General features: G+C 36.2%; 1 protein-coding gene across 6 annotated transcripts in view; it reads left to right on the top strand.

Annotated features, from left to right (window-relative positions):
• TBC1D5 (TBC1 domain family member 5) overlaps positions 1-13,361 on the top strand; it is a 741,088-nt gene that overhangs the window by 615,364 nt on the left and 112,363 nt on the right. Inside the window, exon 14 of one of the 6 annotated variants that reach the window (XM_061587420.1) lies at positions 5,996-6,114. The exons of the other annotated variants lie outside the window; for them this stretch is intronic. Within the exon in view, the coding sequence (XP_061443404.1) occupies positions 5,996-6,114 (119 nt within the window). The remainder of the gene's footprint in view (positions 1-5,995; positions 6,115-13,361) is intronic. 6 annotated transcript variants of the gene reach the window in all.

The raw sequence follows: 13,361 nt of genomic DNA on the forward strand, positions 1-13,361 counted from the left end.
GTTGCTAGGAGACAACCTGTTCCCCTCGCAGACCTTCAGTCAGAGTGGCTGACTGACCACTCTGGCCACTGGAGCTCTGTCAGGAGAATAGGAGTCTCCTCTCAGCACCCTTCACGAACTATGCTTCCCAGGATTCTTTGGGGGAAGCCATGACTATCTCAAGTGAAATCAAAGTCTGGTGTGGCCTCCTGGTTAGCCAAGCCCAGCAGCTCTGAGTCTGGCTTTTAGAACACTAACAGTTGGTTCTTACTGAGCATGCCCGACACTATCATTCAGTTCAATGCAAAATTTCTTAAATTAATTAAAGATCAGCCAGGCATTTTTTTAAACTTTTAAACTGCAGAAGATGAAGGTCAGAGTATGGAGCAAGGTCAGTAACAGGATTACAGGTACTCTGTGAACATGGCTGCTTTTTAATGAATTTCAACAGATTATGAGAACTCAGAGAAAAAAATCCAAAAGGGTTCTGGGTTTTTTCTCTCTAGCCTTTGAACTTTCTATTCTCTCTGACTGTTTTATGTATCTTCTATTCTCTCTGTTTTGTGTATGAAAATTTAGAGGGTTGGTTAAACAAGCATTTCTGAGTTCAGGACTATAAGCTTTGTAAGGTTTTGTTTTGAAATGAGCTTATGGGAAGTATCAGAATGGCATGGGGAGTTATGTTCAATTTAATATTATGGAATGCGAAAAATCCACGCTGGCTATAGTATATAGTATATAGCCACTCTTGTGGCTGTGGAATAAATACAAAGCAAGTGGGAGAATGTAGGTAGGATAGTTATATGGCAGTGCTTTTAGCACCTTGAACAAATAGTGGATTATGATAGCCCTTCAGGTCTAGAATTAAATATAATATAATCAAGGTACAATTAAGCATTTTTATCTCCACAGGTGACTTTTCACTTATGAGAGAGATAAGCTTTCATGTGAACTAATGTGTTCATATGGGAGAAAGAAGGTACTTTTTTTCAGTCATGTTCTTGGAGATGACTATTTGAGGATGCAAACTGGTTAGCATACAGTCAATTCATACACACATTTCTTTACATAATCCCATAAATGGAAAGGATGATATGGAGGGTGTGTGTGGAATCTCCCCCTAGAAACTACTTAAGCGTTTCACCTCTATCTACAGGAGGTAGATGTGCATCCACATTTTTTAAAGTTAAAATAGTCAAGGAAATCTTTCCTAAACATATTAGGCTGCAAGTCTCCTACAATTGTTGTTGTTATGTACCTTCAAGTCGATTACGACTTATGGCGACCCTATGAATCAGCGACCTCCAGTAGCATCTGTCGTGAACCACCCTGTTCAGATCTTGTAAGTTCAGGTCTGTCGCTTCCTTTATGAAATCAATCCATCTCTTTTTCCCCTCCCTTCTGTTTTTCCCAGCATTATTATCTTTTCTAGTGAATCATGTCTTCTCATGATGTGTCCAAAGTATGATAACCTCAGTTTCATCATTTTAGCTTCTAGTGATCGTTCTGGTTTAATTTGTTCTAACACCCAATTATTTGACTTTTTCATAGTCCATGGTATGCGCAAAGTTCTCCTCCCACACCACATTTCAAATGAGTTGATTTTTCTCTTATCCGCTTTTTTCACTGTCCAGCTTTTACATCCATACACAGAGATTGGGAATACCATGGTCTGAATGATCCTGACTTCAGTGTTCAGTGTAGTCCTCCTACACTAAATACTGAAAAATCATAATTTGCCTCATTTAAGAGTAAGCACTTCAAAATACAGTAAATGAATAGTGGAGTGACTTGTATGTGAACTATATATAAAATGAGCATTAATAAAAGATTGAAAATTACATAAATATATTTAATCTTCTTTAAATATGCTTTTATAGACTAAATCCTTACAATAATAATTTTTAACATTTATAAACGGAGAAATATATTCCAGTGCTTTTATAGAATTCGAAATGGAGATTTGTACGATTGTCATCAGTTCATTTTTTGCAGCATGTATTGTTGGGTTTGAATAATCACACGTCAGCGTAAACAAAGAGCATATGTAATGGGTGAAAGCAGTATCGTAAATTGTGCTACCATTTAGAATGGGTGAGTCACACAATGGTTTTCATTAATCTTGTGGGGAGAAAATCCCCTTTTCCACATCTGTCAGGATAGAAACTTTAATGAGAAGCTTGCTTTAGTCAAACTAAGAGCTAAAGTATTTAAACCTTCAGTATCTATTGTGTGGTAGAGCAAGACTTTCTTAAGACCAATAGTGCACTAAATAGGAAACACAGACAACTACTAGGAGTACCAGCCCCAGCATTCAAGGAGCAAAACAACACAGAATTGTCTGTGCAACAAAGAGAAGAGATAACCTGACTTGAATATCCTGTATGGAACATGAGCTGTGTTTCTTGAGTGTTGGCATATTTAAGACCAGCTTTAAGGGTACACAAGCTTTTGTCTGCAAATTAGTTTGGATCAATTTGGGGGTAATTAGGGATATTTCCACACTAATTGACAGCCAGCACGTGTTAACTGCTCCTACTAATGATTCATGTTGGCAGTGTGTGTTAGTGTGTGTCTGGCTGTTGTAAGTTAAAAATACCAGCCCAACACTACCAAATTATCCTACAATAAACTTACGTACTGCACAGCTGATATGAGATATTGAGTGGCAAGGCGGGGATTTCAGATCAACACAAAAATATCCCTTGACAAAGATTGCATAAGGGAAGGATTTTGTGCCCATGGGAATCAGATGCAGAGATGCCAAGAACTTTGGAGAGGCTCTCCATAAGCATGCCTGATACTTGAGTAGACACATGTACAAATCCTTCCCGTATTTGTTATTGTCACAATTACTTAGTGGCGTGTGTATGTGTGTTTCACTGACCTATGGGATCCTTCCAAGGAGAGAAAATCATTACATAGGACAATGTGATGTACCCCAGATAATAACTACAACTCCCATCATCCCAGACCACTGGACATGCTGTCTGGGGTGATGGGAGTTGCATCCCAAAATATCCAGAGGTCACCTGACTGAGAAAGGCTGATGTGGGATGTGGCCCTCAACCCTGGCTGCATCAAGGACCCTGCTCACTCATTGTTTAGCTGCCTGCAGCACACAGGGATTCTTCATTACTTAGTATAGTTAAAACAATCTGCTAGAGACCTTTTTTATTTTGCAAAAATGTGCCCACAGAAGTTTTGCATATAGAATAGCCTATCACTTTGTAAAAATAACACATTCAGGTAACAATGGAATACAATCTGAGTGCCAGAAGGCTTAATGTCTGTTTTTCAGTTCTGCACAGCAATGTTGGCTATTCAGTGGGTTAATCTAAAGGGTCATAGTAAACATAAACGGTGGTGACTTCTGTTGAGACATAGCATGCATCATCTGCTAAACATTTGAGGTATGCTTTATATACCTTTTATGCCAGTGGCGCGCTTCTAAATGGTGCCTCAGAATTGTGGTATTCAGCCTTGCCTGTGACATCACCAAGCAGCTGTGTTGCATTATACTTAAAATAGCATTAAACCTTTACATTTTAAATGAATATTTTTCTTTGCAGTGATCTAGAATGCATAATAAGCATCTGTGGGCTATGCAATTAATGTCACTTGTGAGGAAGGACCTTCATGATGCACAAGGGCTTCAGCGCTCTTAAATTATGATTCCTTTACTGCTCTCATGGGATAAATTCTATGTCCCCCAGATGCTTATTATGTATCTTCTATGTCCCTTAATTCCTATTAGCTGGATTAGCAGTTGTTGTGAAGTTGAGGTTTATGGTAATTTAACTGGGATTGTTCTCACAGATCAATAAATAAACTTCGCAAAACTTAACTGTGTTATCTTTCAACTTTGATACATACAATGTGCTACTAATTTAACAGTATATAAGAAAATATTTACTTGTGCTTGAGAGGTACTATGAAAATATAGGCAGTCCATCAGTATAACTGATTGACTGAAATATGTGGAGAAATATGTAGTGAACGCTAATAGTTAAAACACCATATTGTGATAAAAATGAATAATTTGTTAAAATTACTGTTATTGCTCCCAGTGGTAAAGATCCTTACTATATTGTGTGTATATCCCATGCATTAAACATAAAAATGACAGCTCTAAAACTATAAAACTCCATCTACCCAGTTTTCATTTAAAAAACAGGAGTTGTATATGTGTTTGTGTGTTCACATTTCCTAGTTATCATTTTCCTTAATTTTTCAATACATTTTGATTTTTTCCTAAAATGATCTTGTTGTGTAACAAACCAATTGTAGATGCCAGTTGAAGAACTGTCTTGAAGAATTTTCTGAAATTCTCTAATTTGTGTGTAGCCTATTCTGGCAAATTAAGGCAATTCTATACACATACTCTCAGGTATGAATGTTGCACTGAAGTGTGGCTTTCTTCTGCATAGACATGGAGAGAATTGCACTGTGAAGTCTGAAATGAAGCCATTTCACAGAAGTGTTTCCTGGGTAGTGGCGGTTAATATCCCGTCCTTCCTCCTAAAAGGAGCTCAGGGCAGCATTTAATTACCTTCTCATCAAATTTGGGCAGCGGGCGGGGAGCCATAAAAATTATTAAGCTATACCTAACAAGTGGGACCTGCAAGAAAATGTTTCATTGTATTTTTATATCTTAATAGGAACATTCGTGTTCAGGTTCCAGCCTGCCAACCATGCCCTGGTTTTCTGTTTTTCTTTTTCAACTGGCACACACATACAATGGCTACTTTTTTTAAATGGGTTTTTTTGGGTATTTTTGCAAACTTCAGGGTTCTCATAGGCATACTGATTCTTACCTTTTCTCAGTGGCCTCAGTCTGGTTTCATTCCTCTCTGCGCTCAACACCTGAGCTTGCTGCTAGAGTTTGCTAGAAGAAGTTATAAAGTTAACATTAAAATAATTTTCAGTAGGCAAGTTCTCCAGATCTCTTCATTAGGCTAGATGATAAACAAAGCAAGGTAGGGGAAGAACTCCATCTCTAGAAATATTAAATCTACCTGTTAATTATTGAATCAGAACTTATTGATTTATTAAAAAGTAATTTATAGGTACAGTTATTTATTGGCGAACTTACTGTATATTAGTATGCTAGCCTTGAGAGCTGAGCTGATCCCCCCCCCCCAGGTTCTAAAAATAAAGCAGTATTATGAAAAAGGAATGTTTATCAGAAAATTCTTCTACGTAGCTAAATTATAGATGCAGGAGAGAGTTTGTAAATATTCAAGATGCAAAATAAGGAACTGCAAAGATGGCAGAAATTTGTCCAAAATGAAATCTTCAAGTGAGCTTTGTCTAGAAATTAATACAGGTACATTTACCTGTACAGTTAATCATGCATCTAACCATAATATATGAAGGATATATGAGAGACATTGGAATAAACAAAAGAGTGCAACAAAGAAAATGCAAACTAAGAGAAACTCTTAAGAGAAACTATATGATTCACTATATGATTGTCTTGCCATTGACGATCCCCTGGGCCTTCTTAGATGCTAGTCCATGGCAGATTGTTCTTGCTGTCCCTTTCCTTTTATCTGCATCTTGTTTTGGTTACATGTTGCTGACATGTGGTGAGGTTCTATATAATTTCTAGATTATGCACTACAGAAATATAATGAATAAGAAAGATCCTGTTGTGGCTCTAAGCATGCAAACACCAATGTTGCAAAAAAAATTGTGTGTGTGTATGAAAAATGAAAAGCAACTGGAGAGAAAAAATAATAACCGTTAAATATTTTGGTAACAAGGCAAATGAAATGGGGAAGTGACAAATTGGTTGTATGCAGTTAATATGGCACTTCTTTTTAACCACAGTTGGTTCATTTTATATACATTTGCAAGGCAGTTTTTTTCCTTAATAGATCTTTTAGTCACCTTCCACTACAGTACATAAATACACATTTCTGCCTGCTTAGTGTCTTTATTAGATAATGATTGCAGAATCTCTTATCTGAACTACTTAGAAAGAGATTTTAATACTGTATTTTTTTTACAGGACAAATTTGAACTTAGGCCATGATAGCACTATGGATCTTCCACCTGAAACTCTGCCCACAATTCTGACAATCACTCTGAAAATTCATCCAGTTACAATGCTTCCAGGCAGTTTCCTAGGTAACAACTATACAGTTTGAGTAGTGGAGGCTATCCACATCAGAAGAAACAAAAACAAATGGCAGTATTCCATTTTCCAATACATTTTAATTGTAAATTGTTACTGAATGTTGTTTTAAAATCATGCATTTAATGCACTATAAAATATAGCATAGGTGTTTATGACATTGCCAATCCTTTTGATGCTAACAGGGGCTTTTAGATTCTTTGTCTTCTCTGAATGTAATGGTTCAAATCTCTGCCCTTTTCTTGTCAGTGATAGCGTAGCATGCATAATATAATGCGTGTATAATATGTGTAAACACATTAGATATGTAATGGGACCACCAAACCCAGCTTGGTTTCTATTAACTTTCAAAGCCGTGAGCACTACTAATATGCAAGCTCAGCATTAAGCTCTCACTGCAAGAAAGTTAATGAAAAATCAACCTGAAAAAACTGAGAGGGGTGGAGCTTTCAAACAGATATGGGAGACAACAGGCAAGGCTAGGAAGGCCATAAGTTGTGTATAGGAAGATTGACAGCAGCCACTGCATCAGAGGCTTTTGTGTGGCCACTCTGGGGAAGGTGTAGTAAAGTAAAAGCTGCAAAGGAGTCTGCTAGGTGTGAAAGAGGGTTGCTGAAAGAGCTCAGAGGCTGAATGTGCAGGAACCAGGAATGCTGCTATGTACAGGATATGTACAGGACTCATGAGCAATCTGAGAGTATTCTGGAATATACCAATCCTCAATCTGAAGTCTCAGGCTGGGAGCCAAGGAAGAAATTCCCAGATGTTTTCGTGTCCCAAAGTTGTGTGGTTATTTTTCATGTGTGGAGTGTTATCCATTCATATTGACATTCACTAGAAAATCTATGACATTCAAGATTATTTCAGTTGATTACATGGCACTTAGGTCCTGTCTTCTTCTTTAGTTACCCTATTCTCATGCCCCGGGAAGGACACTAAGGCAAACTCACATGTGCATTTCTTTCTAGCTTGTCAAAGTAGTTAGACTGCACCATAATGAACAATCCCCACCTTGACAATTTGTCATGCACAAGTTTCTGTAAGTTTCCAGTATCAAAGCATATGAAATTAATGTCAACCAGTATCTCTAACATTGTTTTCCTCTAAAGTATAAACACCCTTCCTATAGAGCAATACGAAACATGTTGACTTTTCATAAAGGGCCATTTAGCAGATATGGTTTTGAAATAATGGTGCAAGTGCACAGCAAGCATAAAAGCAAGTCCTTTAACCAGAGGTTACCTAAGAAGTTCAAGCCCTCTATATGAATATATTAGCATTAACATCTAAAGTTATATTTTTTTAAGTACAGGATACTTTACAGGTAGTTTCCAGCACTTTGCTCTGTCAGTGCACTATAGTATATTGAGCTAAAAGGGCTGCCAAGTTGCCCCATGTACAAAATGGCTTATATAAAATATTGTGTTCTCCCTCTCTCTTGCTTTTATTTCTGTTTCACTGTCCAAAAAGGCTACACTGTTAGAATCTATTAAATAATATAATCTATTATTTAAAGCAGTATAATAGCTTATAGGTAGGTATCAGAACAAAGTACTCAAATGGCTGATGTATCTCTATACTTTCTATATATTTTCTTATACATTCAGTCTGCAGGTTTCCTTTCTGAAAAGTGTGTGGAATTCTTTCCCTTAAAGTCACATGCCACAATAAAACTTTAAATGAAAATGAGAAACTTAGAAAATGTTATATTTTCTATTCCAATAGACTAGAATACTGAGTTTTAAGTGTTGTATAATTTTTCTGTGATCCCAAGGGTCTGTGTATATGCAATAAGAAAAGTGCACACGTGGCTTTTCTCAGCCATTTTAGTTGCTACAATGAGCAAGCCAAGCCATTGATTATTTTATTAAAGTGACTTGTCTTATTGGCTGCAAGGATGGGCAAATTAGTCTGTTTTCAGTTATATCATTTTTGCATGTTTCTACCCATAATTCTGTTTTGTTCTGTTTTCCCATTAATCTGCAATATTTAAAAAGAGAATACCTTTTTGAAATGTGTTTTTTTCTCAAAATAATATCTAAATGTGTATTTTGGTACATTTTACACTGCTGCAAATTATGTTGCAACTGTTGGAGAAGTGTGAAAGCCTACAAGTGGCTAGGTTCCAAGACATGCATTCATTTGACAGGTATAGTTTAGGTCATTCTTTTTTTTTTTTGTAGGAACATGCAAAGATCAATTTTCTCAAGCATCCCTAACTGGCAAAAAAAGGCAAGAAAGTTCTGTCTATGTGCATGGTTCCTTTCCATATACATAAGCAACTCATTTGGATCAAGAGCTATGTATGTCTTTTATAGATATTCAGGGCAAGCTGGCATTGGTAAGACTGATTTTTCTCATGGGCTCTTGGCTAACATACTGTGCCCAGGGTAAGCTAGATTTTACTACACCCCCTAACACTCATGTGCATACATTGCAAAAGCCAACAGGTTTGTGGTTTTTCTCTAGTATATTATTATTGCCACAAACAAACCATGCAACGATGATGGGAAGGCCAGAGAGAGAAGAAACCAAACATCTTGGCTCAAAAATACAGCCTACTTTGATGAATAAGGGGTGTATTTGCATGTGTTTTGTGTGTGTGTTTGTGTCCCATCTCATGAATAATACAAGGAAATTCAGTTATCACGTGGCTGAGAAAGAGCCAGTTGGACTCTGGTAATGCAAGATTGAAATCCACGCACAGTTAAGTTAATCTCGGTCTTTTTCATGTGCATCAGGAATGATATATGGGATTCCATGTCCACTGAATTCATTCATACATGCTAAATTCACAAATATACAGATTTAGTTTTCAAAGAGGAAATTATCCAACGGATAGGTAGCAGAATAGCAAAAATATTTAGTCAAACTGGTTTCTGTGAGTTTTTTTATCTCCCCCCCCCATTTTCTCCAGTTGTAAAAATTACAGTGATTACACATCATAAAGCCTATCTGTAATAAAACGCATCAGCTGGCCAAGGTTTTCATCGCTCACTCAATAATCCATTAATACAGCAATGCTGCCCAGGCATCTTTATAATACCAACTCGGAGGTAATTTTAATCAGCTAGACCAGCTGGTATTTAACAGCAGCTGCTGGAGACGCCACAAATATACTCAATAGCTGACATCTTTATTTGCAGTTTTTCAAGGGGAGAAAAGATCCCCCTACGGTTACTTAGATGAAGGTTTTCCAAACTAGTATTGGGTATGTAAAGGTTACCTGGCTGAGTGCAGAAAGGGTTAATGCAAACAATAAAAATTGTAGGAGTTATTTCTGGTTTTTTTACAGAAAGGATTTTTTTTTAAAGGATAGCTTTGTTTGAAGGTGCAAACCTTTCTGCTGCATTTATATTAATAATAGATTTCAGAAAAAGCATAAACTGTAGATTGCAGAGCTACATCTTTCTCAGTGACTGAATCTTTTCTGGTTCACAGCATCAACATGTAATAAATTGTATTCTCACTAGTTAAAAATATGCCAGTTCAATATGTTTTGCCCTTTTGACTGCCATACCTCTTTTTCAGTCTTACAGTTTGTTTTGGTTGTGTGCAGAGGCTGCCTGAAAATATATGGAACATTTTTTAAATTTTTTAAACATTTCTTCTTCTATTTAAGTCTAGATATAAATTTCACGTTGTGTACTCTGCAGCTGTAAACTCTGAATGCCATTTCACATTGGGGTATGTGTGCAGCAGGGGGACAAGCAGAGGCAACATGAAGTTAACAGTCACAAACACATAAATAAAAATTTAATTATACTTGGGGGAGCTTGGCTTACAAAGCTCACAAATCCATAATGGAGCTTGCTGTTAATAAAGGCCTGATCTGTTTGTTAAATTCCACTATGCCTAACCTAACTTAACCTGTACCTCATCCTTCCTTCATCAGTTTTCTTACTGAGTACTAATTGCAAAAAAGACCAATTCAGTCTAGCACAGAGTACTTTCCAATGTTAGATTCAGAGGCTGTGTTTCTTTATAAGGAAAACAGTATAGTTTGTTGGCGGGGAAGCAAGATGTATCAGCAAATTTTCAGAAGTATTAGTTTTATTACATATGCTACATCCAATGACTCCTTAGATTTAAAGCAGATTTTACTTTGTTAAAGTATTTTTTTTACTCTGAATTCATTTTCTGTTAGCATATATGCAGATTTCTGACAATATCCATTCCCTAATGAGTTTGTAGTAGTACGCCAGGCTTAATTTAAACAGGCTTACAAACTTTGATGTTATGGGCCATTTCTGATAGCTGGAAACCTTATAGCTACTCCTGGTACTCCATGGATTTACAGTGGTGGAAATAATTTCTAAACTGATAGAGATTATCAATACTTGTGTTAAATCTCATAAATGTGAAGGTATTGTCATTGAATGAATGCTGGTTACTCCCCTGTCCAAAAGAAAAAAGAAATTACAAATGTATCTGTCTCTAGGATGATATACCTAATACTAAATTCTGTTGAAGAATGGACTACCAAGATTGCAGTTTGACAAAAAAATTACTTAGCAAGCATCTTTTTTGTTATTTGCAGTGATAGGCTGTTTAAGTTTGTATAGCATGTTTGACAACAGACAGTTTGATATATTGCTAGGCACAGCGGTAGGTTGGACTTGAGTGGTATTAGCTTTCAGTGTTTTGATTAATGGTAATTGTTGTGATGAAAAGGCATGTTTTATGTACAACTCATAGTTCTGAAAAATAGAAGTCAACTTACAAGATCTGTAATTACTATATTGAGTTAGCATATAAAAAGAGCAGGGAGAACATACAGTGAAGGCACAGTAGGATACTTGGTATGTGTGTTTATTTGGTATTGTGTTGTATGCTATTCTTAAAAGTTGGGGGGATCTTCTTTTGCTATCATTTTAAGCATAAAGATGAGCATCTGCATCATACATTTTAGAATTCCAGAGTATAGCAGCTTAATTCCACTGAGGGACAACTGTTTACCTAAAAGTAAAAAATTCAAACTTGAGAATTCTAAGATAATTCAGAGCAAGGGGGAAATACATTTAAAATATGATGGCATTAAAAAAAAACTCCCTCTCTTCACACCATTATTAGGTCGTACACTGTTTTTTCAGCATTAATTCTTTTTTTCTTTATTCAAAATATACTTTATTTTAAACGTTTCATTTTTCTTTTTGCATGAATTAAATAATTAACATATTTTTGTTATGTTAAAAGGGGCACAGCAGTAGTTTAATGTAAAAGATCCTGACCAGTTTATATCAGTTTCATAAAAACAGTAAAATAGCATTATAAAACCAAGAACAGGTAAAAACAGGTGACTATTTTGCATTTGACAGAGATATCAAACATTTCTCTCATTTTTAGGGTGCATAAAGTAACCAACAAAAAGGATACACTAAAACTATTGAAGCCCATCTTTACAAGATGAACAAATTGCAGTACAATCCACTGAATACAATGAAGGGTACTCCCAAATAAATGTGCATTAAAGATTGCAGCATTAGTTGCACAAATGTTGTGAGTTTATTTATTTATTTATTTTATTCAATTTGTATCCCGCCCTTTTTCCCAGTAGAAGCCCAGGGCGGCAAACAAACCACTAAAACACTCTAAAACATCATAAAAACAGGTCTTAAAATACATTAAAACAAAACAGCATTAAAACATTTTTTTAAAAAAACAACTTTGAAAAAGGGTTAAAAACATTATTAAAAAACATATTAAACAGTTCTGACACAGATGCAGACTGGAATAGGACTCAACTTAAAAGGCTTGTTGAAAAAGGAAAGTCTTCAAAAGGGCCAAAAAGATAGCAGAGATGGCGCCTGCCTAATATTCAAAGGGAGGGAGTTCCACAGGGTAGGTGCCGCCACACTAAAGGTCCGTTTCCTGTATTGTGCAGAACGAACCTCCTGATAAGATGGTATCTGCAGGAGGCCCTCACCTGCAGAGTGCAGTGATTGACTGGGTATATAAGGGGCAAGACGGTCTTTCAGGTATCCTGGTCCCGAGCTATATAGGGCTTTGTATGCCAAAACTAGAACCTTGAACTTGCCCCGGTAGTAAATGGGCAGCCAGTGCAATTCTTTCAGCAGCGGGGTGACACGTTATTTATGCTAGACAGTTTATGCTGTCTTTGTAATTTTAATCTTTTGTGCTCCATTTTACAATACGAAATGAACAGCTAGCGTGCTTCTACATCTGATATACATAGAGGTATGCAAATCTACCTGAAGTGTTCCCCTGAAGTATTAAAAAAACCCAATAATATTAATATTACAGAAAAGCATCTTGATTTCTAACTGTGGTGCCAAGGTTTGTAGCCTGCAATGAGACATCTAAAAGAAAAAAGAATTAGTCCATGTTGGTAACAGCAGGATATGAGACTCATTATTAGAGCTTGCCTAAAAATATTAGCACACAATTCATGCTGTATTATATATTTGTGTGGGAGATAAAATCTGCAAGGCATGAAATTGTAGTGTTACAAAATAATTATTTCAAAGAGTAAATGATCTCATTTCAGACTGGAACTAGCTTGGAACACTGTGTTAGATGTCAGGTGGTTTATCTCAACAAAATACAAATTAATAAATGCATCTTTAATATACACCTAAATCTATGATCTGAAAATAAATCTCCCTTCTTCCAAAGTTTCATTGCAGCTAGCAACCATGTGTCATTGTGTCATCTTTTATTGAAAGGAACTTTATTTAAGTAGCATAAACTTGTTGGATGGGCTTCAATTAAATGATGATTTGTTAATGCAAATGTGTGGCGAATGACTGGTAGTACATCTGTCTCTTCATCCATAGGCCATTACTGTAGAGCATTAGCACATGATTGTAAAAAACTGGAAATCATTATATGCAGGTAGTACATATTCAATCAATTCTGACCTTATGTCTCCGATGAAATAAAAAAACCTAAGTAATGTAAATTATATTTAATTTGTAGTTGGGGTGGAAGAAAAGTAGAATCTTGGATTATCTGTGATTCAAGCTGTTATTTGATGTGAGGTGACTATAATTTGGATATGACTGTCATTGGTGTCTCCAGTGGGAACGATTAATCCTCTGTTACTCCTCCTACATGCTCTTCTAATCCAAATAATAGTGCTTTGGTTTACATTAGCCAAAAAAAACCCCTTTTCTTTAATATGCAAAGTGTTTTAACCTGAATGAGAGTGCAGGATAAGGACAGGATAATTGTGACCAGCATTAGTTAGTTAAGCAGGCAGTGACAATTAATACCCCCC

This window comes from Rhineura floridana, chromosome 10 (assembly GCF_030035675.1).
Source record: "Rhineura floridana isolate rRhiFlo1 chromosome 10, rRhiFlo1.hap2, whole genome shotgun sequence".
Lineage (NCBI taxonomy): Eukaryota > Metazoa > Chordata > Lepidosauria > Squamata > Rhineuridae > Rhineura > Rhineura floridana.